The sequence below is a fragment of the Panthera tigris genome, chromosome B1, assembly GCF_018350195.1.
Source record: "Panthera tigris isolate Pti1 chromosome B1, P.tigris_Pti1_mat1.1, whole genome shotgun sequence".
In the NCBI taxonomy this organism is placed as follows: domain Eukaryota; kingdom Metazoa; phylum Chordata; class Mammalia; order Carnivora; family Felidae; genus Panthera; species Panthera tigris.
This window is the reverse complement of record NC_056663.1, coordinates 53431633-53455817: the sequence shown is the minus strand read 5'-3', so window position 1 is coordinate 53455817 and position 24185 is coordinate 53431633. Positions and strand designations below refer to the sequence as shown.

The 24185-nt window shown below is 36.7% G+C and overlaps 1 protein-coding gene and 1 pseudogene across 2 annotated transcripts in view; both read left to right on the top strand.

The window, feature by feature from the left end:
• ADAM29 (ADAM metallopeptidase domain 29) overlaps positions 1-5055 on the top strand; it is an 82111-nt gene extending 77056 nt beyond the window's left edge. For both annotated transcript variants that reach the window (XM_042983595.1, XM_015544287.2), the window contains one exon: positions 2243-5055. In XM_042983595.1, the coding sequence (XP_042839529.1) occupies positions 2369-5026 (2658 nt within the window). In that variant the 5' untranslated portion in view covers positions 2243-2368 and the 3' untranslated portion in view covers positions 5027-5055. The remainder of the gene's footprint in view (positions 1-2242) is intronic.
• A 10962-nt stretch (positions 5056-16017) lies between these two features.
• LOC102969644 overlaps positions 16018-24185 on the top strand; it is a 56770-nt pseudogene continuing 48602 nt past the window's right edge.

Genomic DNA, 24185 nt, shown 5'->3' with positions numbered 1-24185 from the left:
ACACAACCAAAAACAATCCAAAAGCAAAAAAACAGAAACAAGTACAAGTAAAGAACAGAGTAGAGGCGGTGCTGATGGAAGAACACATAGAAAGAGAGAAATGACAGGGGCAGGGACAAAGAGAAAATAAACATTGACAGGCCGAGAGACTAAATGGCTTAAACCAAGGAGAGAAAGGAAAATAAAGAAGGAGGGGGCGGGGACGAAGATAAACGTACCCAGACAGAGAAACTATACGGCTTGATTATTCCAGAGAGAGAGAAAGGAACGCACGAAGGAGGTGTAGAACATGTATGAAGAGAATGGATTCAATATGTCTGCTTAAACAAACCAACAACCAGTGTAACCAGCTAGAGGAGGGAAGAGAGAAGAAGGGAGAATACATCTAAATAACAAAAATTGCCATGGAATTAATCCAGGCTAGGCAGCATCACTGGTCTGGATGATGGAGCCATCTGGTTGCACAGCATCTATCTGCTCCAGCAGATGCAGTTACCCCGCATGGAGGGAAGTGCTTTGCTGTAGGCTGGTCCCACCTCCACTATAGGTCCTGCCTTGGTGGTGGTGGGGGTGGAGGGGGGGAAATGGCGATACCCAGTCCATTCTCCATGACCTGGTGGACTCCGTTCAAATTGTCCTTACTGTGTTGCAGGTGCAAAGGGGGGCAGTCCTTCTGGCTTCACTGACTCCCCTGACCCTGTGCTTTGTTAGAATTCAAAGTCCCACTCTGTGCACTCTCGCACTGGGGAGGTGCCTCTCTGTGCAGCTTGAGATGTGGTCCCAGCTGGCTTTTCCTATGCCGCAGCACTTCAGGGAGCACTTCCAGCTGTGGACTGCACCGCTGACATAGCTGCCAAGCCTGGGGGTGGCAGACACAGCAGGCTTTGTTCTATCCCACAGCACTCCAGGGAGGGGACCACTTTCTCCTACTGCAGCCTGCACCCTGACCTACCACAGAACCTGGGTCCCCTCCCCAGGTGCGCAAATGGGGCAGCTGGCCCCAGTCCAAAGAAAGCCCCACAGTTAACCATGGGATCTCTCTCAGTCCCAGTCCAAGGTTTATCTCTTGTCCAGATACAGTCCTATGCTTCCCCAGCCACTCTTTCTCTTCCCTTTGTTTTTCCACAAAAGGGGATCCTTCCCCTTGATGCCTATGCAGCCCGTTTTATCTCCTCCAGTTCACAATCACCCACCTATATCCCATCAAGGATGTCCCGGTATCTCCTTTTAAGACTCAGTCTCTTTTTCTCCCAGACTTCTGGGGTTCAAAGTCCTTTAGCTTGAGTACTTCTTTGTTTGAGAGATGCGGGAAGTACAGATACCTCTATTTCCCTGCCATGTTGGCCCACCTTCTCCCTCTCATTGAATGTTTTCATGGTATTTAGTTACATTTAGAGGGAACAAGCAGAGAAACTGAGTTTATATGACCTTGTTGCAGAAATTAAATTGGCCAATTTTTTTGAATGATGTTCTATATTAAAAATGTAATAAAGTATAAACACTATTGAGTAACATTCCAAAGAACAATAAAAGTCAAGTCAACCATTTTTTATTATGTAAAGAATTAAGATAGGCACTATAGGAGATACCAACATTTGTGAAAGGCACAAATAATGCTCTTGAGTATTTCTAGTCTGATAAGCCTAGTAAGAATAATTTAAGGAAGAAAAAAGAAATAAACCTTTTTGCTTCAGGGAGGTATGTGGTAAGCACCATGAAAAATATTAAAATTAATATTAAATTAATATTAAATTATATTTATATTAAATTAATATTAAAATATCATAATATTAAAAAATATTATAAGTGCTTTTTACAAAAAAAAATGTCTCTTAACTAATCAGTTGAGTTTGAAAAACAGAAAGAGGTATTACTATTTATGCCAATTTAACATGTGTAAATTGAGACAATCTCAGCAATATATGGTCACCTAACCCTAAGACCCTTCTGTTTTAACTATTAATTTTGGAAATGTTCATGCATATGCATATTTATAGAATAGTACAATAAATCCTTATTTTCCCATCATCTAGGTTTAATAACTATAAATATGTAGCCAGTTTTCATTCTTCTATATACCCTGAGTCCCTTTTTGCTGGATTAATTCTTAAGAGAAAATTCTAGGAAGTTTCCTGGGTTATTCCTTGAGCAAACACTAATTACTTTTATTGCATGCCTTTTTCTTTTTCTTCACCAGGCATAACCACTTCCATCCACATGTTGCTTTTTGTTTTACTTATAGGGGTGATACTGTAATGGTTCGACTCTGCCAGAACACAGATCCCAAATGATTAGCCCTTCATATTGACCAGCTCAGGATAAGAAGCCAGAGCATCTGGACCAATATTTCCATAATGGTGGCTTCATAATGACTGTGATTAAAGGTCTGCTATACATGAGGATCATATTTCTGCTACACTGGTTTGGGGTGTGTCTGTTCTTTTGTGGACACACCCAGGCTGAGCACCCCCAATATAATAGTCCTCCAGAAGTGGTGATTCCTTTGAGGATACCTGGCACTGGCAGAGGCATGAAGCCTTCAGGCTGGCTCTCTTACAGCCTGCATTTTGGGGGCAAGAGACACATTGTCCATATAAAGGTCAAGAAGCATTTGCTGTCCAGACACCTCCCAGTGTTCACCTATACAGACCAGGGTGCTCTCCTTGAGGACCAACCTTTTGTTCAGAATGACTGCTACTATCATGGTTATGTGGAGGGAGACCCAGAATCCCTGGTCGCCCTCAGTTACTGTTTTGGTGGTTTTCGAGGATTGTTACAGATAAATGACATTGCTTATGAAATTGAGCCCATGACTTTTTCTACTAAATTTGAACATCTGGTATATAAAATGGAGAGTGAGGAGACCCAATTCCCAATCATGAACTCTGACTTTATTCGAGAGAAAATTGTACCCCAATGGGAGTCTCAAGAGATTAATAATTCTACTCAGAAACAAAGTTCTTATATGGGCTGGTGGCTCCATATGTTTGTTATTGAAATAGCAGTGGTGGTGGACCATAGTTTATATCTTCATATAAATAAGAACGTTTCAAAGTTTAATGAAGACCTGTATACTATTGTAAATATAGTGGATTCCATTTATGACATCTTGGGTCTTAAATTGCTATTGTTTGGTTTGGAGTTCTGGACTGAAAAAAACTACATTGAAGTAAATGATATAAGGAGATCTCTGAAATATTTTTGCCTTTGGAAAAAGGAAAACCTTGATATCCGCCTACCACATGATACTATACATCTTTTTATAAATAAGACAGTACGAGGAATGAGTGGCTTAGGCTACGTTCAAGGACTGTGTCAATCACACATTAATTGTGCAATTGTTACTAATGTAGAAAAAACCTTGGGCACTGTTGCAATTGCAATGGCTCATCATATTGGTCATAATTTGGGTATGATTCACGATACTGACTTTTGTACATGTGCAGTGCCTAAATGCATAATGCATTTTTCAAACCCACCAATAACTAAATTTAGCAATTGTAGTTATTCTTATTTTTGGAGATATTCTATACACCAGGTAAAATGTTTGTTCTACACTATACACACAAAGGACATATTTTCACAGACACGTTGTGGGAATGGTATTGTTGAAGATGAAGAGGAGTGTGACTGTGGACCTTTACAGAGTTGTGCAAAAGATGCCTGCTGTCTGTCAAACTGCACTTTGAGCTTTGGGTCTACGTGTGCTTTTGGGCTTTGTTGCAAGGACTGCCAGTTATTACCATCAGGAAAAATATGTAGAAAGCAGGTCAATGAATGTGATCTTCCAGAGTGGTGCGATGGCATATCCTACATGTGCCCAGATGATGTCTATGTGGAGGATGGAATTCCTTGTAACGAAAGTGCCTATTGCTATGAGAAGAACTGTAATGACCGCAATGAACAGTGTAAGCAGCTTTTTGGCCAAGAGGCAACGAGTGCAAGTCAGAGTTGCTACAAAAAAATAAACACTCTTGGTGATCGTTTTGGTAACTGTGGTCTCAAAAACGGTGTATATATAAAATGTAATATCTCAGACAGCCTGTGTGGCAGAGTTCAGTGTAAGAATGTGACAGAAATTCCCACTCTGCACGAACATTATACTGTGCATCAATTTCACTCCAATGACGGCGTCTGCTGGGGTATTGACTACCACTCTGGGATGCCCATACCTGATATTGGTGAAGTGAAAGATGGCACAGAGTGTGGCCCAGAACATCTCTGCATTGACAGGCAGTGTGTCCATATATCTCGCTTGGATAGTAGTTGTTCACCTAAATTCTGTAACTTGAGGGGAATTTGCAACAATAAACATCACTGCCATTGCAACTATTTGTGGGATCCACCCAACTGCCTAAAACGGGGCAATGGAGGTAGTGTTGATAGTGGACCACCCCCGAAGAGAGAAAAAATAAAGAGGGGTTACTTGCTAGCATTCTCACTTCTTTGGTTGCTTCTCTTATTATGTTGTCTTATTTGTCTCTGCATGAAGAAAAAATCAAAGGAAAAGGAAGCTGAAAGTGCAAAACAAACACAAAAGTTTCCTTTAAAACAAGTGCAAAAGGTTCCTTCAAAACAGATGCTAAATGTTCCTACTCAACCTGCAAAACCAGAACAAAATGTTCCTCCAAAACCAGAGAGTAAGGCTCCTTCACGACAAGAGAGTGAGGCTCCTTCAAGACAAGAGAGTAAGGCTCCTTCAAGACAAGAGAGTAAGGCTCCTTCACGACAAGAGAGTAGGCCCCCTTCAAGACAAGAGAGTAGGGCTCCTTCAAGACAAGAGAGTAGGGCTCCTTCAAGACAAGAGAGTAGGGCTCCTTCAAGACAAGAGAGTAAGGCTACTTTAAGACAAGAGAGTAGGGCTCCTTCAAGACAAGTGAGTAAGGTTTCAACTCAATCTGCAAAACAACAAAAAGCTCAACCCTCAAAACCACCACAAAGACTTCAGAGTCAAGCTAGCCTATCACTTCAACAGGGTAAAGGTGGGAAACAAAGGCCATCACTAGTAAAAAATGTACCCAAATAAGTATGCATTAAACAAGGTTCTTCCTGGAATGTTTCTACTTGTTCTTCATTATTTTAAACAATTAGAAGATCCATTTTGCCTAAAATTTCTTTCTTTATATTTTCTGGGAAAAAGCATGGCACATGGGTTGTGTACCAGTTTTCAAGTTACACAGCTTCAAATCCCCTTCCCATTTTGTACACTTCATCACAGGGACCGTATTCTGCTGTACCAGGCCCTCTTCCTATAGGGATCTGCAATAAGGGGAATGAGTGAGAGTTTGGAAACCTGGGAGATCTGTTTGCTTCCTGTATGTCAATAACACTTCAATAACATGTTTTACACTGTCAGTTATACTTTGTTTACATATTTTTTCACTAAAATATTTATTGAAAATACTTATTTCTTTACTTATTTATGTATATTTTTTAAATTCACTGCAGACCAACTTCACTGTCATCCAGCATCAGTGTGTTATCCTGAGAGGTCCGAGTTGCAGATCGTTGAGCTTCCTACCAGTATCCCAAATCTTCTGCACCAGCTTAGCACTACCTACTGTCAGAGTTCTGGGTCTCAGATCCACGCAGTCAGACCTACAGTCTTCTAGATTTCAGTAACCCTCAAGCTCTTCCCTTTGCTCCTTAGCTCCTTGAAAGAAATCACCTTTTAACAGTTAGTATTTCATACCTGCTAACAAGTTAGTAGCACATGACTCCCTTTTCTTGTTCTTCAATATCTATTTACCCAATTCTTGTACTTAATTCTATCCCTCTAAAATTACTGATGTGTTTTTACTTTTTCTTTTTGTAATGTAATTTATTTTTGAGAAAGTGTGAGAGACAGAGTGCGAGCTTGGGAGGATTAGAAAGAGAGAGAGAGAGACAGAATCCAAACCAGACTCCAGGCTCTGAGCTGTCAGCACAGAGCCTGATGTGGGGCTCAAACCCACAGACCATGAGATCATGACCTGAGCCAAAGTCAGATGCCCAACTGACTGAGCCACCCAGGTGCTCCTAAAATTGCTGATGTGGTTTTACTTTTTCTGACTCAGTCCTGACTGTTATAGTACTAATCTTTGTGTAATGAGGAAAGTGAAAGTCAGGAGGTGCCAGTTTTTGTTTGTTTGAGCTTTTCTTTACCACTGACCTTTCCCATCTTTAAATTACTTAAATGTACCTCAATTTTCCAAACAAAAAAAAGAAAGAACAGGATGATAATAAGAATTGTCTCTCAACCTTTGGTGTTTCTTTGGTTATAAAATGAGATAAAGAAAATGCTTTCATTTCTAGGTAGGTCTTGGTAGATAAGTTTCTCCCCCCACTGAAAACAACAATAAAAACAATTGTGCAATACCAAACACATTTTTTAATTATATGTTTAAAGTATCAGAGAACTATGAAGGAAATGAAGATTAAAAGACTTAAAAACTACAAGGAAAGGAAAACAATGAGAAATATCAGTACTTTTTCCCCGGGAACAAGAGTGATTGTTCCCTGTAATGTGATGATTCTGAATACAAATTGAGGATCAACTTGGCCATCCCAGTTAGAAAGCCTCTGTTGGAGAACGAGAAGCCTGAAGCTTCTTAGTGTATACAGGAGACCAGATTGATAGATGAGACACTAAATGAGCATCAAATTAAAAATCAGTTTTCTCTATAACACATTTGCTGGATCTAGGTCCTCTCTGGGAGGCTGGGGAGACAGGTTGAAGCCTTTAAAGGAAGAAATCTCTATAATCTGTTGTACTCAAGAATCAAAGATTTGGTGGAAAAGGAGGATTTCCTTAGGACATGTCCTACCTTCCCTTTACAATGTTAGCCTGATTTTGAAGGAGGTTGGAAATAGGTTAGAGAATTGAGTTTTGAAGATTTGAATATCAGAACATAATCACCAATTGCTTTTAGAGCTGAAAAAATAGAGGCATATGGGCTCTCAAAAGAAAGTACAGTAAGATATATGTGTCTTACTAAAACTACACTATTTGCTGACCAACTCAGTTGCTAATTGTATTGGAATTATCAGTCAGCCTATCTTCCAAATGTAAGACAGATGAAAACTTCTCAAGTCAAAGGTAATATCAAAGTTTACCCTGAACCTCTAGGGTTCTTTATACATAACATGGAGCAGACTATAAAAAACAATTATCACATATATCAAGAGGGAAAAATTATGGCCAATGGTAAAGAGAAAACACCAACAATGACAGTAAAAGATTTGCTAGAAACCATCTAAAAGATGATTCAGAGAGTGGAAAAGATAATAATGAACAAAACCCCACCATGATTACTATTTTAGGGAAAATAGAAGAAAAATAAACTATGTGAAAGAAGATAGATAAATTTCACCAGAAAATTAGAACCCTATTCAAAGTTATCAAAAAGATATTCTAGAACTAAAAAAATAAAGTAACTAAATACAGGGAATTAGGGAACATTTTGAATTATAGACTGCTTTCTTCAATTAACTGCATTAGTTAACTAGAAGAGCAGTCAGTGAAAAATATCAGTTACACACATAGTGAAAAATATTAAAGATTAGGATACAGATTAGTGATATGTGAAACAGATCAATAAACCTACAATTAGTAAAATAGAGCCCCAGTTGAGGAGGAGAAAGATAATTGAATAGAAATAATAAAAAAGATATGTCAGAGAATTTCCTAAAAGCATGGAAACATACCATCTCACTACTTCAAAAAACTGAATGAATTTTAAGCAGTATAAATACACAAACGCACACCTAAGAGTAACTTGAAAACCAGACACTGAGAAATCTTAAGAGCAGCCAGATATATATTTCTATTATGTATTTTATTGTCAATAAAATAGTCAACTTTATTGACAATAAAATAGATGGCTGACCTGAACAAAATGTTTGAATGTAGAAGATAACGGAATAAGATATTTGCTCGGTAAATATAATTACCACATTAGAATTACTTTGTAAAAACAACCTTCAAGAATGAAGGAGAACAAAACTTTCCTTTGGCAAACAAATCATTGCCAGCAGTTAGCACTCAAATATTGAAATTTCTTTTTTGGTAGGTAGAAACATAATACCAGAAAGAAGCATGAATGTGCAGGTGGGTATAAAATGCACAAGAAACACTAAATATGTGGATATAATAATTAAAAATAATGTACCAAACAATACTAATAGTATCTTATGGATTATAAAGATGTGCAGAACAAAACGCAAACGTATTTATCACAAAAGCTGGGAGGTATGCAAATAGTTAACAGGTCTAAGCATCTAGCAGTACGGGGAAGAGGTAAATTAATGATATGCATAGTAGTACATGACATTGAGAACACATGCTGCAATCTTTAAAGTAACCATTAAGGGGTGCCTGAGTCACTCAGTTGGTTAAACGTCAGACTTAGGCACAGGTCATGATCTCACGGTTTGTGGGTTTGAGCCCCTTGTCAGGATCTGTGCTGACAGCTCAGAGGCTGGAGCCTGGATTGGGTTCTTTGTCTCCCTCTCTCTCTGCCCCTTCCCTTCTTGCGCTCTGTCTCTCACTCTCAAAAACAAACAAGAACGAAAGGGAACCATTAAAATGATAAGATATGTAAATATAAGAAATAAAAGAAAAAAAGGCAAAATAAATGGTATTTGATTACTAAAGATATGGGCCAGTGAAGAAGGAAACAAACATAATGCAGGTATGTGAAAATAGAAAAAAAAAAAAAAACCTATGGTAGATATAAGGCCTATGTAAAATGAATTACATTAAGAAATTAAAAGACTGACATGTTTCAGAGTGTAAAAATCTAGTATTATAAAACCTAGTAGTGGGGCGCCTGGGTGGCTCAGTCGGTTAAGCTTCCGACTTCAGCTCAGGTCACGATCTCGCGGTCTGTGAGTTCGAGCCCCGCGTCAGGCTGTGGAATGATGGCTCAGAGCCTGGAGCCTGTTTCGGATTCTGTGTCTCCCTCTCTCTCTGCCCCTCCCCCGTTCACGCTCTATCTCTCTCTGTCTCAAAAATAAATAAATGTTAAAATTAAAAAAACAAAAACAAAAACCTAGTAGTATGCTGTTTACTAAAAACACAATTTAAAAATAAAGACCTAGAGGGTGTAAAAACTTGAAAAATAATTTTTTATGCAAGATTAACCAAATTAATTTAGTGTTAATTCTCTTATTTGATAATGAAGACTGGGGAACAAAGCATTACTAGAAATAAAGGGGGATATTTTGTAATGATAAAAGGCAAATCATTAGGAGATAGGATGTCCTTAATATGTGAGCACCCACTAATATAACTTCAAATATATAAGGGGGGGGACATCTGGGTGGCTCAGTTGATTAAGTGTCTGACTCTTGGCTTTGGCTTATGGCATGATCTCATAGTCATGAGATCAAGCCCCGTGTCCAGCTCCGGAGAGATTCTCTCTCCCTCCCCCCAAGCCCTTCCCTCACTTGCACAGGTGCGCGCTCTCTCTCTCTCGCTCTCTCTCTCTCTCTCTCTCTCTCTCTCAAAGTTTAAAAGACAAATAAAAAACAAAGATATAAGGAGAAATATGGAGGTAGAGAAATCCACAATAAACAAGAGGGAAAATTTTAACCCAATTCTCTTAATAGTGATAAAAAAGATAAACAGCAAATCTGCTGAATAAGATTTTCGGTATAAAATTAACAAACTGGATCTATTATATATATAAAGAAAAGAAATACTAAACTCAAAATGGCTAAATTGACTTTGATTCATCCACACATAAACTATTACCAAAAGCCACCTTATGGTGGGCCAGAAAGTCCCAACAAATGTCATATGGTTTTAATCAAGAAGAGTCGTTTCCTAAACCTTATATATTTAATCTACAAGTCAATCGCATTAAAGATAACAGGAAAAATTCCAATTACCTGGGACAATTGTGACACTGGTCTCACGTCTGGTTACCAACCAAGATTTTGCACCCAGTTCTAAGGTAGAGCCGTGGTACCCCCACACCATCAAATAATTCTCTTACACCATCTGGGTATTCTACAGTTTAACTCAATCCTAACACTGTCTCCTGAGAGATAGCTCCAGGTGACACAGGTTAAGGGCTCAGGCCGATAAGACTGCTTGTCCCCTCGTTTGCCATCTGTACTTCTGACAGACCAGCTATAATTTGGAGGTTATAATGACCATCTCCTTGGGTTTGATTAATTTGCTAGAGTTGCTTACAGAACTCAGAGAAACTTTTTACTGATTGTCTTATGGTTTTATTATAAAAGGATATAATCCAGAAAGGGATAGATGGAAGGGATGCACGGGGCAAGGTATGTAGGAAGGGAAAAGGAATGTTCTTCTTGGGAATGTTACTCTCTCCAGGTCTCACCATTCATTCACCAATCCAGAAGCTCTCCAAACCCTGTCCTTCTGGAGTTTTATGGAGGCTTTATTACCTAGGCATGATTCATTTTGGTAACTGAACTCAATCTCCAGATCCTCTCTCCTCTACAGACGTGATGGTGGGGGACAAGGTGAGACTGGAAGTTCTAACTCTCTAATCACATTGTTGGCTCCACTGGCAGCCGACCACCATCCTTAAGTGGTTTCCAAAAGTAGCCTCATTAATGTAACAAAAGACAACTGTATTGCTTTCTTAATTTGGGAGATTTAAGGGTTGAGGAGCTCTGCCGAAAAGGATGGATGATGACCAAACATTTTTCTTATTAATAAATCACAATATAATATCCTACCTTATATATATTTTTGATAATCTATATGTCAATGAAGATTCAAAACAAAAATTAGGAAATATTTTGAACTGAAATACAAATAACTACAATATATTAAGTTACATAGTATTTAACCTAAAGCAGTCTTTTAGGGAAAATGTAGTCATATACCTATGTTAACAACAACAACAAAAAAAAAGTGAAGATACATTGATTTAACTTTCCATGTCAAAAAACTGGGAAAATAACCACACTTTAGATCTATGGCAATTAGAAGTCATAACAAAACTAGGAGAAAGAGTCAATGAAACTAAAACAAATGCACAATGGAGAAAATCAGCAAAGATAAAATTTGATTAAATGAATTAAAACATTATAAAACCTTCATTTGACTGAGGAAAAAAGTAAAAGCAAGAAAATACAGGTTACCATGAGCAGAAATGAAAATGGGTATTGCAAAGGGCATGTGTAATGAAAAAAAATAGGAAGTTTTTTACCAATAAACTTGGCAATATAGACAATTAAACAAGTTTATTGAACAATCTAAATTACCAGCCCAACAGTAGAAATAAATACTAAAGAGATTGAATTAGCGTTCAAAGACTCAGCCAGTCCCAGATAACTTTTCAGTGAAATCTTCCATAAATATAATTTTTTCAGAGAAATCTTCCAAAAAATATTTTTCAAGAACTTTGGAGATAAAAAGGAATGGCTCAAACTCTTTTTATGAGTTTTGGGTTATCTTAATTCGCAAACCTGACAAGGGCAAAATTTTCAAAGCAATTTATTTTATGAGAGTAGATCTAATATTCTTAAAATGTTTCTATGGCAAATAAATTTCAACATGTTTTTATAAACAATAATGTATCATTGTGATCAAATTTTTAAAGTATTTCTGACTCAAAAAAAATCTTTATGATTGATATTAACAGAGTACCTGAGAAAATTATATCTCAATAGATACAAAAATTATTTCATCAAGGTCAGCACTTTGATGTGACTATTGGTGGGAATATAAATTGAGGGTAGGCACCATGGAAAACAGTAGAAAAGTTCTTCAAAAAATTGAAATAGAACTATCATTTAGCAATTCACTTTCAGATGCAGGCATGTCTTGTTTTATTGCACATTGCTTTATTGCATTTTGTATATATTCCACGTTTTACAAATTGAAGGTTTGTGACAACCTTGAGTCAAGCAAGAATATTGGCACCATTTTTCCAACAGCATATGTTCACTTCATGTTTCTGTGTCACATTTTTGATAACTCTCACAATATTTCAAACTTTTTCATTATTATAATATTTGACTTGCTGTGATCTCATGATAAAACATTAACAGATAAGGAATTGCTTCTTATGGATGAATGAAGAAAGTGGTTTGTTAAGATGGAACCTACTTCTGGTGAAGACAGTGTGAAGATTATTAAAATAACAACAAAGGGCTTCGAATATTACATAAACATCGTTGATGAAGCAGTAGCAGAGTTTGAAAGGATTGGGTACAATTTTGAAAGAAGCTCTTGTGGATAAAATGCTTTCATGCAACATTGCATTCTATAGAGAAATTGTTTGTGAAAGGAAGAGTCGATTGATGTTGAAAACTTCATTGCTGTCTTATTTTAAGAAATTGCCACAGCCACCCCAGCCTTCAGCAACCACAACCCTGATCAGTCGGCAGCCATGAGCACTGAGGTAAGATCCTCCACCAATAAAAGGATTATGACTCACTGAAAACTCATATGATGGTTGGCGTTTTTTAGCAATATAGTATTTTTAAAATAAGGTATGTACATTGTTTGTTTAGACTTGATGCTACTATATACTTTAAATAGAGTGTATGATAGTATAAACATAATATGTACCAGAAACTAAAAAATTCATTTTTGATCTATTGTGATATTTTCTTTATTGTGGCAGTTTGGAACTGAACCCAGAATATTTCTGAGGCACACTTGTATTTATCCAAAGGAAAGGAAAACATTATGTTAAAGAGGTATCTGCATTCCAGTGTTCATTGCAGCATTACTTATAAAAAGCTAAACATGTAAGCAACCTAAGTGTCCATCAATGGATGGATGGATAAAAGAGAGGTGGTGTGTGTGTGTGTGTGCACGTGTGTGTGTGTATCCCTAAAGTTATCTGATGACTAATATTTCCAATATCCACAAAGAGATCCAAAGACATCAGAAAATAAAGGGAGAAGAAACTAATTATAGAAATTAGAGCCCAACTATTTTTTTATAAAACCATACAAAACCATTGAATCATTTGTTCAACTTCCCCAAGATTAATTTTTTCCTTCTGAGTCAGATCTATTAAATGTAGATAATTGTTCCTTACTGTAGGCATAAGCATACATTTTTGTCTCCTCAGTGTAAAACTCCTCCAATATACCCCTTAACTAATCAAAAGAACTTCTTGTGTTTATCATATAAACATGTGTTCTGTATATGGACAGGTGGTCTTTGTAAGTACTTATGCAATGCCCTCAGTTTCTCACATTTATTAAAAGCCAAATATAGTTACTTATCAGGAGTGATCTGAGACATTAGATTTTATCTCTGCATATCAAGGTTTTACTCTGGCCTAAATTTTCTAGATTAAAATATGTGATACACAATTTCTGTAACTGTCCTCCTCCAAAAATGAAACAAATTAAACGTTAGAGACTCAACAGACACATATAACATCAATGGCTAAAATAATCTTAAACAAATGAATAGTTCTCAACTATTTATTGGTCACCAAAACAAAAAACAACTAATACATCTTTTATACCTGGCTAAAGGCTTGCAAGATGAAATAAAAGTAAACTATGAAAAGAAATCCATGCAATTAAAGTTAGTCAAATTAACCCTTCATCTTATCTATCTGATTAAGACTAGAGTGTATAGAAAATTTGATAAAGCCAAATTTTTCACACAATGCATATTGCTATTCCCATACATGTATCCCTCCTACCCATCTAATATCCAGGTAAATTGAATGTTCCTATAGAGGCTTAAATTAAGCTGAAAAGATGAAAACCCTCTTGGTCAAATTTTGTCCCTTTGCAAACTGGTTGTGAACAAATTTTTCTATGGAAAAATGAGAAACTCCACTTATGGAAAAGGTATACGTCCATACTTATTTAGATGGAATGGTAAAGGATATTTTCTTTATTGTGGCAGTTTGGAACTGAACCCAGAATATTTCTGAGGTTCTCAAATCATACTGGCAGAGAATACCAGAGAAAACCTCCTCTCTGTCTCAAAGCTAAACCCTCAAAGATAAGACATAGCTAAACTTGTTTCTGTGATTTATCCAACCAAATTGCTAAATGTAGACTTCCCAGATTAGCATTTTTAACTGCTAGCAAGTCCATTTACCTATTAAATTTATTCCCACACTATTTTTTTGTTCGCCTCTCTTCTGAATTTTATTTTTGGTTTTTCTTGCTGACAATTCAACAGTTCTCCTTAGAGATGAAGCATATTTGTGTGCAGATACCTAATGTCTCTGAAATATTGTTTGAGAGTAAAAAGAAAAGTAGAGAAGATTATTGATGTCTGTTTTCTTTAGAGAAAGCTTAATAGTGGGGGCAAACTTTTTTTCTAGACCTTCCAGTGTTTTATGATATGATTTAATCTTAAGGAAACAATCTGGGAATAGGAGAACAGTATGAGTGAAAGTACTAAACTGAAGTGCTTAAATAAGCATATAAGATGAGGGTAAGAAAGTTAGTTGGATTTATTCATATTGAGAAGAAATTAGAAGTAAAGCTTGGATGGGGGTGGTGAAGTCACAATTGGGAGGGACTTTAGCCAGTTGCCATGGTGTGTGAAACTGAGAAAGTCTTGTTGCTAAGCAGCTAAATCTTGATCTTAATCAAATGAGAGGCACAGGGGAAGATATTTATATTTCCCTTTGCCATGTGAGGTCTCCAATAAAAATCTTTGTCCATAAGATTGGTGAGACAAACTAAGTATAAGGACTATAGTTGGAAGGGATCATGAAAACCTCACTAATTTTTCTTCTGCTAAGTTATGTAAGAAGTTTAGCTGTGAAGGAGAGAAGCATCTAGTATTTGGTCATGCAGGAATATATGCATGCATGAATATATTTGTGCATATATGAATATATGAACACATGCACACATACACACATACAACAGTATTCTTTCTTGCCAAGTGGTGACATCCCGTTTAGGATTCATGCCATTTAATGTATCTTATTCAGTTGTATTTTAGTTTGTTGAGATGGACAAAAATGTGTTTTAGGAGGAGTTAGTTTAGAAAACACTGATTTAGGCTATGAATGAGAATAAGAGGGAGGTGGTAATTAGAGTACAGATATTGATGAATTTGAAGAAACTGTTGGAAGGAAAAAGCATTTATACAAGATGCATAGAAAATCTAGCAGCGTAATTTGAAGTCACTATACTATGTCATTATTACACTTACTAATGCAAACGTTATACTGCTTCAGAAGCTTTGGTTTCTGGAGTCATCAAATACAATAATTAATGAGGACAAAGATTCTGGCTCATGATCTTGAGTTATTTTTATGCGTTCTTGGCATTTTGTATGGTGCCTACCCATTAGTACTTGGAAAGTACTGGGGTAAACCAGGTACTTTGTCACCTTAATGATGAGGATGATGTTTACCTGAAGCACGTCCTTTTTTCCTATCTACAATCTGATAGTAAAGTTTAATACAAATATTGAATCCTGTATTTAAAACAAGGGTGATGAGGAATTCTTGGTTTAAACATTTAAACAACCATGATCAAAAGCCAACAGTAATAAGTTGTGACGACAAAAAAAAAAATGTAGAGTTTCAGCACAGCACTCTGTGCATTAATGAAGAAATTTAGAAATTCAGGAAGTTAAAAAACTTGTGGACAACAAAAGACAAAGTATTAATGTATAAGAGTTTTTGAAATAAATATTCATAATTTCAACCTTTTGACTGGGGTATCAAGGTATCATTCTAATTCTGATTGCATTACTTTCTTTTAAGCATCTTCCTAAACATAGCATGACATTTTCCCAGGAGTGATGGCAGTTTGTTGTAGTAGTGAAGGAATCAGTTCATTTTAGGTTGAGGAGTTGGGAAAATGGTGGTTGAATTAATGGACTCCACAAAAGGCTGTGAAAATGGAAGGGGAAATAATGTGTTCCTGAAAGCAGTGCAATAGAATGGAAAGAGCAGTTATTTAAGTCCTCTATGAATTTGATGAGTTAATTTAGATTAAAAGTAAAAATCGTGGTAAGCTATTTAAGATGGAAGAACCAGGAGAGTTGAGAGTGTGATAATATAATATAGGTCATGGCCATGGGTTGATGGCTAGGGATCAATGAAATTGCGTTTTGAAGGTAAAATAAGCTAGATGTTATATACGTTGTCCACTTGCTTGCTAAACATAGTCAGAGTATGGATAAGATGGTGGAGAAGAAATCTATAAAACAGGGATAAAATTCCTTGAGCTGTAAGAGTTTGTTGTTGTTGTTGTTGTTGTTGTTTAAAGAGTAAATAGTGATTTAATGAGATAGCTACCAAGTTGAGTGGTTTGCAAGTGGCTTTGGTAATCAAAGAAAATTATGACCATCTGTCTACTCTGTATGGTATATGGGGATTCTGACTATGGGAATCTTTCCCTCTGCAGGGCTTCAGATTGTTGAGATATAAGTTTTAGTAGGATTAAGTAGGAATAAGGAATTCTCCACGAAGAATAAAGAAGCAATTGTTGCTTTTCATAAAAGGAAGTGACAGGAAAATGATTTCAGAGAGAGAAGAAGTCAAGGCACACTGAATCAAGGTATAAAAAGTAAACCGACATGAATAAAGCATTCAGGAGATGGTAGGTGCTGAATCAGGCATCTTTCATTTTTATATCACCTTCTATGAGAAGTGATTTTTGAGTGGTGTGTTAGATCTCTCATAACAGACTTTTCTTTTTTTTTTTTTTTTTAACTGGGCTAGAGATTCTTACAGTCATTACCTTAAATAATCACATATCATTATAACCTGATAAAGACTGTGGAACCTTTCACCACAAAAATAAAACAGGCACCTTATAGGTAAAATATTGAACACAATTTTACAAGCCCTTCAAGTCTATTCATATCCCAATTACTCTGCCCAAATTTGTAGGCTAGGCCTATATCATTCATTTGTTTTTCCCAAGGGTGTAACAGTGTCTGCACCACTTTGTGGCTTTTATTAATTCTTTCACAAAGCAAGAATGTAATGAGAGAATATTCCAGCTAATGTTGTGCCAGTGCCAGATTTCTCACTTTCACAAATATGAGATAAACGCATTTGAAAGTCAATCTCTGGAGCAGGTTAGCTTGCAATTTGAAAAATGCTACAGTTTAATGATTTTGCCCCAGAAAGACAACCACACCTTCCCCCAACTTTCCCTCGCTCCTTTTTGGATTCATTAATTTTCTCTTCAGTTTTTTTTTTTTTAATTTTTTTTTTAACGTTTATTTATTTTTGAGACAGAGAGAGACACAGCATGAACGGGGGAGGGGCAGAGAGAGAGGGAGACACAGAATCGGAAGCAGGCTCCAGGCTCTGAGCCATCAGCCCAGACCCGGATGCGGGGCTCGAACTCACGGACCGCGAGATCGTGACCTGAGCTGAAGTCGGACGGTTAACCGACTGAGCCACCCAGGCGCCCCTCTCTTCAGTTTTAAAGACACTTCCTTTTGTCTACACTATCCCTCGATCTCCAACTTTTCTTTTTTCTTATAATTTTTTTAATGTTGATTTATATTTGAGAGAGAGCAAGAGACAGTGCGTGAGTGGGGGAGGGGCAGAGAGAGGGAGGCAGAATCCAAAGCAGGCTTCATACTCCAAGCTGTCAGCACAGAGCCTAGTTCAAGGCTTGAACTCAGGAACTGTGAGATCATGACCTGAGCTGAATTAGGACGCTTATCGACTGACCCACCCAGGCACCCCTCCAATTTTTCTTAACTAAGTTAATTTGTTTTATATTTCATATGGCCAGAGGATTTGAAACATGTTCTTTTTTTTTTTTTTTTTTGTGGCAGAAGGAGAGAATCATAGGTTTTATTTTTAATAAAAAGTAAACACTTTTTCCTAATTACAAAAGCAAAACATATTCATTGTAAAATGAAACATGTGATTTTTCTTAAGAATAAAATCAATCATATGGGGTGCCTGGGTGGCTCAATGGGTTGAGTGTCTGAGTCTTGACTTCAGCTCAGGTCATTATCTCCTGTTTGTGAGTTCACTGCTGACAGTGCAGAGCCTGCTTGGGATTCTCTCTCTCTCACTCTCTCTGCCCCTCCCCACCCCTCTCAAAGTAAATAAGTAAACTTAAAAAAAAAATAAAATTAATCATAAACACAGTTTGGTAACACACATCTAACACCTCAAAATATTTCCCATTCAAATTCTACCATTGTTTATTATTACTTGAAGTAACCAAGCATTACAATGGATACTAATAGTTGACTCTTTGCAATTAACACATTACAGTTTGACAGGGTTAGAAGAGAGAGCATGGGGAAAACAAGTAAATACATAATTGTGCCATATAGTATATGTGAACCACCATGAAAGATTTTGTAATATAATTTATGATTAATTTTTGCATATACATCTCTTGAGTAGTGTGACCAAGTAATTTATCATTTGAAATTTAAAGGAAAAACTATTAATATTTATGTGAAGTCAACATATGTAAATTGAAATATCCCCAGAAAACTAAGATTTATGTTCATCTTTTCCCCAAGGCCTTTTTGCTTTAAATGTCAGTTGTGGAAATGTTCACAGATATTTATGTATTAGAGAGCAGTAAAATAATCCATATGTGTTCATTTTTCAGATTTAATAATTATAAATCTCCAGTTAATCACCATTCTCTCCTACTCTTCCAATATCATTCAGCTTCACCAATGTTAAGAACATATCCAAGGCAATACATTGAGTGATGTCTTGGGCCAAACGCTAATCACTTTTATCTTAGATCCTTCTCTTTCTTCTCCACTCCAGTATGCTCATAACCATCTTCATTCTATACTTCTTTTAATTTTTATAGTGTTTCTTCTCTGATAGTTCAATCTTTCGAAAGAAACACCCTTAAAAATCAGCACTGTATATGGCCAGCTCAGAGGGAGAAGATGAAAAGTGATGTTTACTGACCTGTCCTCTTTTGTTTTCATCAGTAGATCCATATGATTGCTCCATAAGACCTTGGTGCATGTGAGATTATTCTCCCGTTCTGGCTGGAGGTGTTTTTGGTCCTTTCTGGGTGGTCTTTGGTTGGGTGCTCCCAATACCATGGTCTCCAGAAGTGGTAATTCCCTTGAGGGTAAAGGGAATGGGCAGGGGCTTAATGAAGCCTCCATGTTGGCACTCTTACAGTCTGTGTTTTGGGGGTCAGAGACATGTTCTCCATTTGAAAGTCAAGAAACTTTTGCTGTCCAGACACCTCCCAGTGTTCACTTACACAGATCAAGGTTCTTTTTTTCAAGGACTAGCCTTTTGTCCAAAATGATTACTATTGTGGTTATGTGACGAAGGACCTGGAACCCTTGGTTGCCCTCAACTCCTGTTTTGGTTGCCTTCGAGAAATGTTATAGATAAATGATATTGCTTATGAAATCGAGCCCAAAAGGCTTTTTACATTTAAACATCTGGTGTATACTATTGCCAGTGAAGAGACAAAAATTCTACCCACAAACTGTGGCTTAACAGAAGAAGAACAACGAATGAAGTTTTAAGAAAGGGATCATTCCTCTTTGAAATATAGTTCTTATGAGGGATGGTAGAACCACATATATCTTGTTAAACAGACAGTGGTGGTAGACCACAATTGATTTCTTTATTCAGAAAGTAATATCTCGTAGATGCAAGAGGAAACCTGCACTGTAGCCAATATAGCAATTCTTATTTTGATTCATTGGCAATTGATGTGGTTTTAATTAAGGTTGTGATCTAGAGTCAAGAAAATCCCATGGAATACATGACAAAGTCAACTATGGAAGAATCTTTGTACTTGGAAGATAATCTTCTTTAATTCTCACCTGCATCCTAATGTGGCTCATCTTTTTGTAAATAAATATTTTAACATTACTTTGAGTATCACTTACATGCAGGGACATGTAAGCATCAGGTTGATTGTGTATTTGGAAGTTTCCAAGGGGTCAGTCTGAGAGATTTTGCATTCACTGTGACTCATGAGCTCAATCATAATTTGAGTATGAAACAGGATGAAAAAATGTGTACATATGAGTAAACAGTGTGTGTAACATATCCAACAAAGTTAAAGACCAGACGATTCAGTAAATGCTGTTATGCTGATTTTTGTAACACTATTGCATAAAAAGAATGCATGAACAACTCTTAAAATCCAGGGGACATCTTTCTATGGAAGCACAGTGGGAACAGTGTGGTTGAAGGAGAGAAGCTTGACTGCAGATCCTTATAACATTGGGAAAAGGATATGTGTTCTTTCAAACTGCACTGAGTCCTGAGGCTGATTGGGCTTTTGAGTTTTTTTACAAATACTGCAAATTCATGCCATCAGATGAAATTTTAGAAATGAAGACAATAAATGTGGCTTTCCAGAATGGTGCAATGGGACATCTTATCAGTGGCCAGAAGATGTCTATGTGCAGGACAGGATCCCATGCAGGGGTTGTTATAAAAAGGGATGTTACAGCCATGATGAATAATGTAGGGAGATTTTTGGCCATGGGACAGAGTGCAACTCAAAGTTGCAACAGGGAATTAAATGCCCCAAATTGGTCACTGTAGTATGTGTGGTTTTACATATGTAAAATGTGATATCTAAGATATCTGTATTGAAGAGGTCAGCATGAGAAAAAAAGGAACTCACTTTTTAAGAGATCATTCTACTGTGCATTAGACTCACTTCAGTGGCTTTAATTGGACTCACTTCAATGCTAAGATACAGACTACCATTTTGGGATGATGTTGGTGAAGTGAAAGACGGCACAGAATGTGGTCCAGAATATATCTGCATCCATATGATGAAGATCCATATGTCTTTTTTGAAAAGGGGTTGTTTTCCTCAGACTTATAATATGAGGGAGATCTAAAGCAATAAATATCAAGGCAATGTCCAGTGGCCCTTCCAAGTGACAAGAAAGGTAATGGAGATAGTGCTGACAGTGGCCCTCCCCTGCCCCCTGACCCTGTCCCCAGAGAAAGAAGGCAGAGTTATCTGCTGATTGGGAGCCATTTACCATTTGGTTAATTCCTTTCTTTGTTTTATGTTTATTTTCCTTTTTAAAAAGTGAATGAAACAACCAGAGGAAGAAAAGCAAACATGTTCAGATTTATTTTAAGAAAGGAGAGAACAAATTTATGAGTATAGAAAATAAACCCAATAAATCTCCCCACACCTTAAGTTTTAGTTTGCTGGCCATAAAAATGTTAGCACACATTTGTACTAACAGGTAATTGATAAACATTATTTCCATTTCTGGCTTTGTTCATTGTTTCCTGCATATTTTAAATGATGTCTATCCTTATTCTAACACAATGTCAGTCTTACTCTTCTTTTTTGTGTTGCTATTGTCAAATATATTACATTTCTATGTTATAGGTCTAACAATACAACTTTATTATTTATGTTTTGTGCAAATGATTTTTAAATCATGGAAGAGATGGGAAAAATATGTAACTACACTATCTTTTATCATTATCTGAAAAATTACCTTTAGTGATATTCTTTGTTTTTTTCACATGGAAATGACTATTGATGCTATCATTTCCTTTCAGTATAAAGAATTTATTTTGGTATTTCTTCTAAGGCAGTTCTTCTGAAAATAATTTCTCTCCACTTTTTTTGTGTTTTTTGCTTTATTTTGTTTGTTTTGTTTTTAAGCTGAAGACATCGTTGTTTATCCTTGGATTTTGAGGGGTATCTTTGACGGATGTAGGATATTTATTTGCCTTTGTTTTGTCAGCATGCTATGTCATTCCACTACCTTCTGAATTTTATTATTTTTGATGAGAAGTCAGCTGTCAAGCTTACTGTGCTTTCCTTAGATGTGATAAGTCATTTTTCTCTTTTTGCTTTCAAGGTTTTCTCTATTACCTTTGCTTTCAGAAGTTTTAGTATGATGTGTCTGCATATGGAACTTTTTGTGTTTGTTTTACTTGGAGTTCACTGAATTTCTAATATGTGTAGATTAATGGCTTTCGTCATAGTTGGAGAGTTTTCAGTCATTATTACTGTGAATATCTATTTTCCCCACTTCTTTTTTTCTCCTCTGCTTCTGAAACTCTCATTGTGGGTATGTTGGTACATTTAATAATGTCTTACATGACTTAATTGCAATATGTATTTGTCTTCATTTTTTTGATAAGGGGAGGGACAGAGAGAGAGAGTATCTCAAGCAGGCTCCATGCCCAGCACAGAGTCCAATGTGGGGCTCAGTCTCATGGTGGTGAGACCATGACCCGAACTGAAATCAAGAGTCAGATGCTTAACCAACTAAGCCACCCAGGAGCCCTTATTTTTCTTCATTTTTGATTATTTCTTTTGTTCATATTGTAAATATTTTTTTATGCCAACTCAAATCTACTGTTTTATTATTTTAGGGATTTTTCATTGGGCTCATTACCTTTTTAATTCTGGAATTTACATGTGATCTTTTTAATAATTTTTATCATTTATTGATATTCTCTATTTGATGAGTTTTTATTATTATTACATTTTTGTCTTTTCATAAAAGTAGTTTCTTTTAGTTCTTGGAACAGATTTGTAATAGCTGCTTAGAATTCTCTGCTAATTCTAGCATCCAAGTCAAAAGGAGACATTTAGTTAAAATAGTTTATGCCTTTCTCTGACTTATTTCACTTAGCACTATAGTCTCTAGATCCATCCATGTTGTTGCAAATGTTATATAATACATATACATACACACACACACACACACATATATATATTCACACACACACATATATATATACACCAACAGTGTACAAGGGTTTCCTTTTTATCCACATCCTCACCAATACTCATTGTGGTTTTGATTTGCATTTCCCTGATAATTAGTAATGTTGACCATCTTTTCAGGTGTCTTGGCTATCTGTATGTCTTCTATGACTTCATTCATATATGGAATTTAAGAAACAAAACAAACAAAGGGAAAAAAGAGACAAACTAAAAAAAACAGACTCCTAAATATAAAGAACAAACTGGTGGTTGACAGAGGGGAGGTGAGTGGGGGATGGGTGAAATAGGTGAAGGGAATTAAGAGTATACTTACTGTGATGAGCACTAAGTAATGTGTATGAATATTGAATCACTATATTGTAGCTATTCTCATGGCCAAGTTCTTGCCTGGGCAGTACATCTATGCCTTGATGTTTGGATGTTTGGAATAATGGTCTACCTCTTCTTCTTCTCAAAAAAAAAATTTTATTGTTATTTATTTTTGAAAGAGAGGGAGAGAGTGTGTGTGAGCAGGTGAGGGGCAGAGAGGGAGGGAGACACAGAATCTGAAGCAGGCTCCAGGCTCTGAGCTGTCAGCAGAGAGCCCCATGTGGGTCTTGAACCCATAACTGGGTAATCATGACCTGAGCCGAAGTCAGACACTTTTCCAACTGAGCCACCCAGGCGCCCCATGTGGCCTACTTCTTCTGAAGTGACTTTGCCACTCTACAAGAGGGCCTGGTATATCATATCTTCTTAGTTTACTAGTCCTGACATAAAATCTTGGTATGAGCAATCTGGGACAGATTGGGAAAATTACATCTTCAATATTTAGGTCTGCTGTACCTAGAGCAGAACCCATAGCCTATGAGTGGAAGATGGGTGGTTGGGCTGAGCCATGAAATCAGAGTTTCTTGCACCTTTTGCATGCTTACATGAAATCAGAGTTCCAGAGGTGGAGCTGAGAGTTGAAATAGGCACCATAATTTTGGCCATACCTGTTCAGAATAGAATTTAAATGACATAGAACCTGAGAGGCATAGGAGAAGATTGTAGTTGAAAGGCCACAGATTATTGATGTTCTTCTAAAGATTTAGTATGTTTTATGGGTAAATGTTTCTCCATTTGTTATATCCATTTGTTATAGGTAACAGACATTTTTTAAAAAATAACTTTTACCAGTTAAGTGGTTGGTGGGCTGGCAAAGAGGGTACCCTGAGCTTCTGATACAATCAATCCAAAACTTCTACTCCTATGGTAATTTGAAAGAGAAAAAAGCAGGGGATTATACTACCAGATATCCTGAACTATGATAAAGCTGTAGAATTTAAGAGAGTGTGGCACTGACTGATGAAACAGAATGGAGAGCAAAATAGTCTTTTCAATAACTTGTTCTGGGCTAATTGGTTATCCATATAGAAATGATGTATCTTTTTCTCTGCTCAGTCACAAGAGAATGCATATTGTAGAACTGCAGTTATATGAGTCACAAAATAAGTGAAACTACTTTATGCTCTTAGAAATCAGCATAGAGACTACTCTCCAAGGAGAAAGAAAAGGGGAGGTTGGGTGGCTCAGTC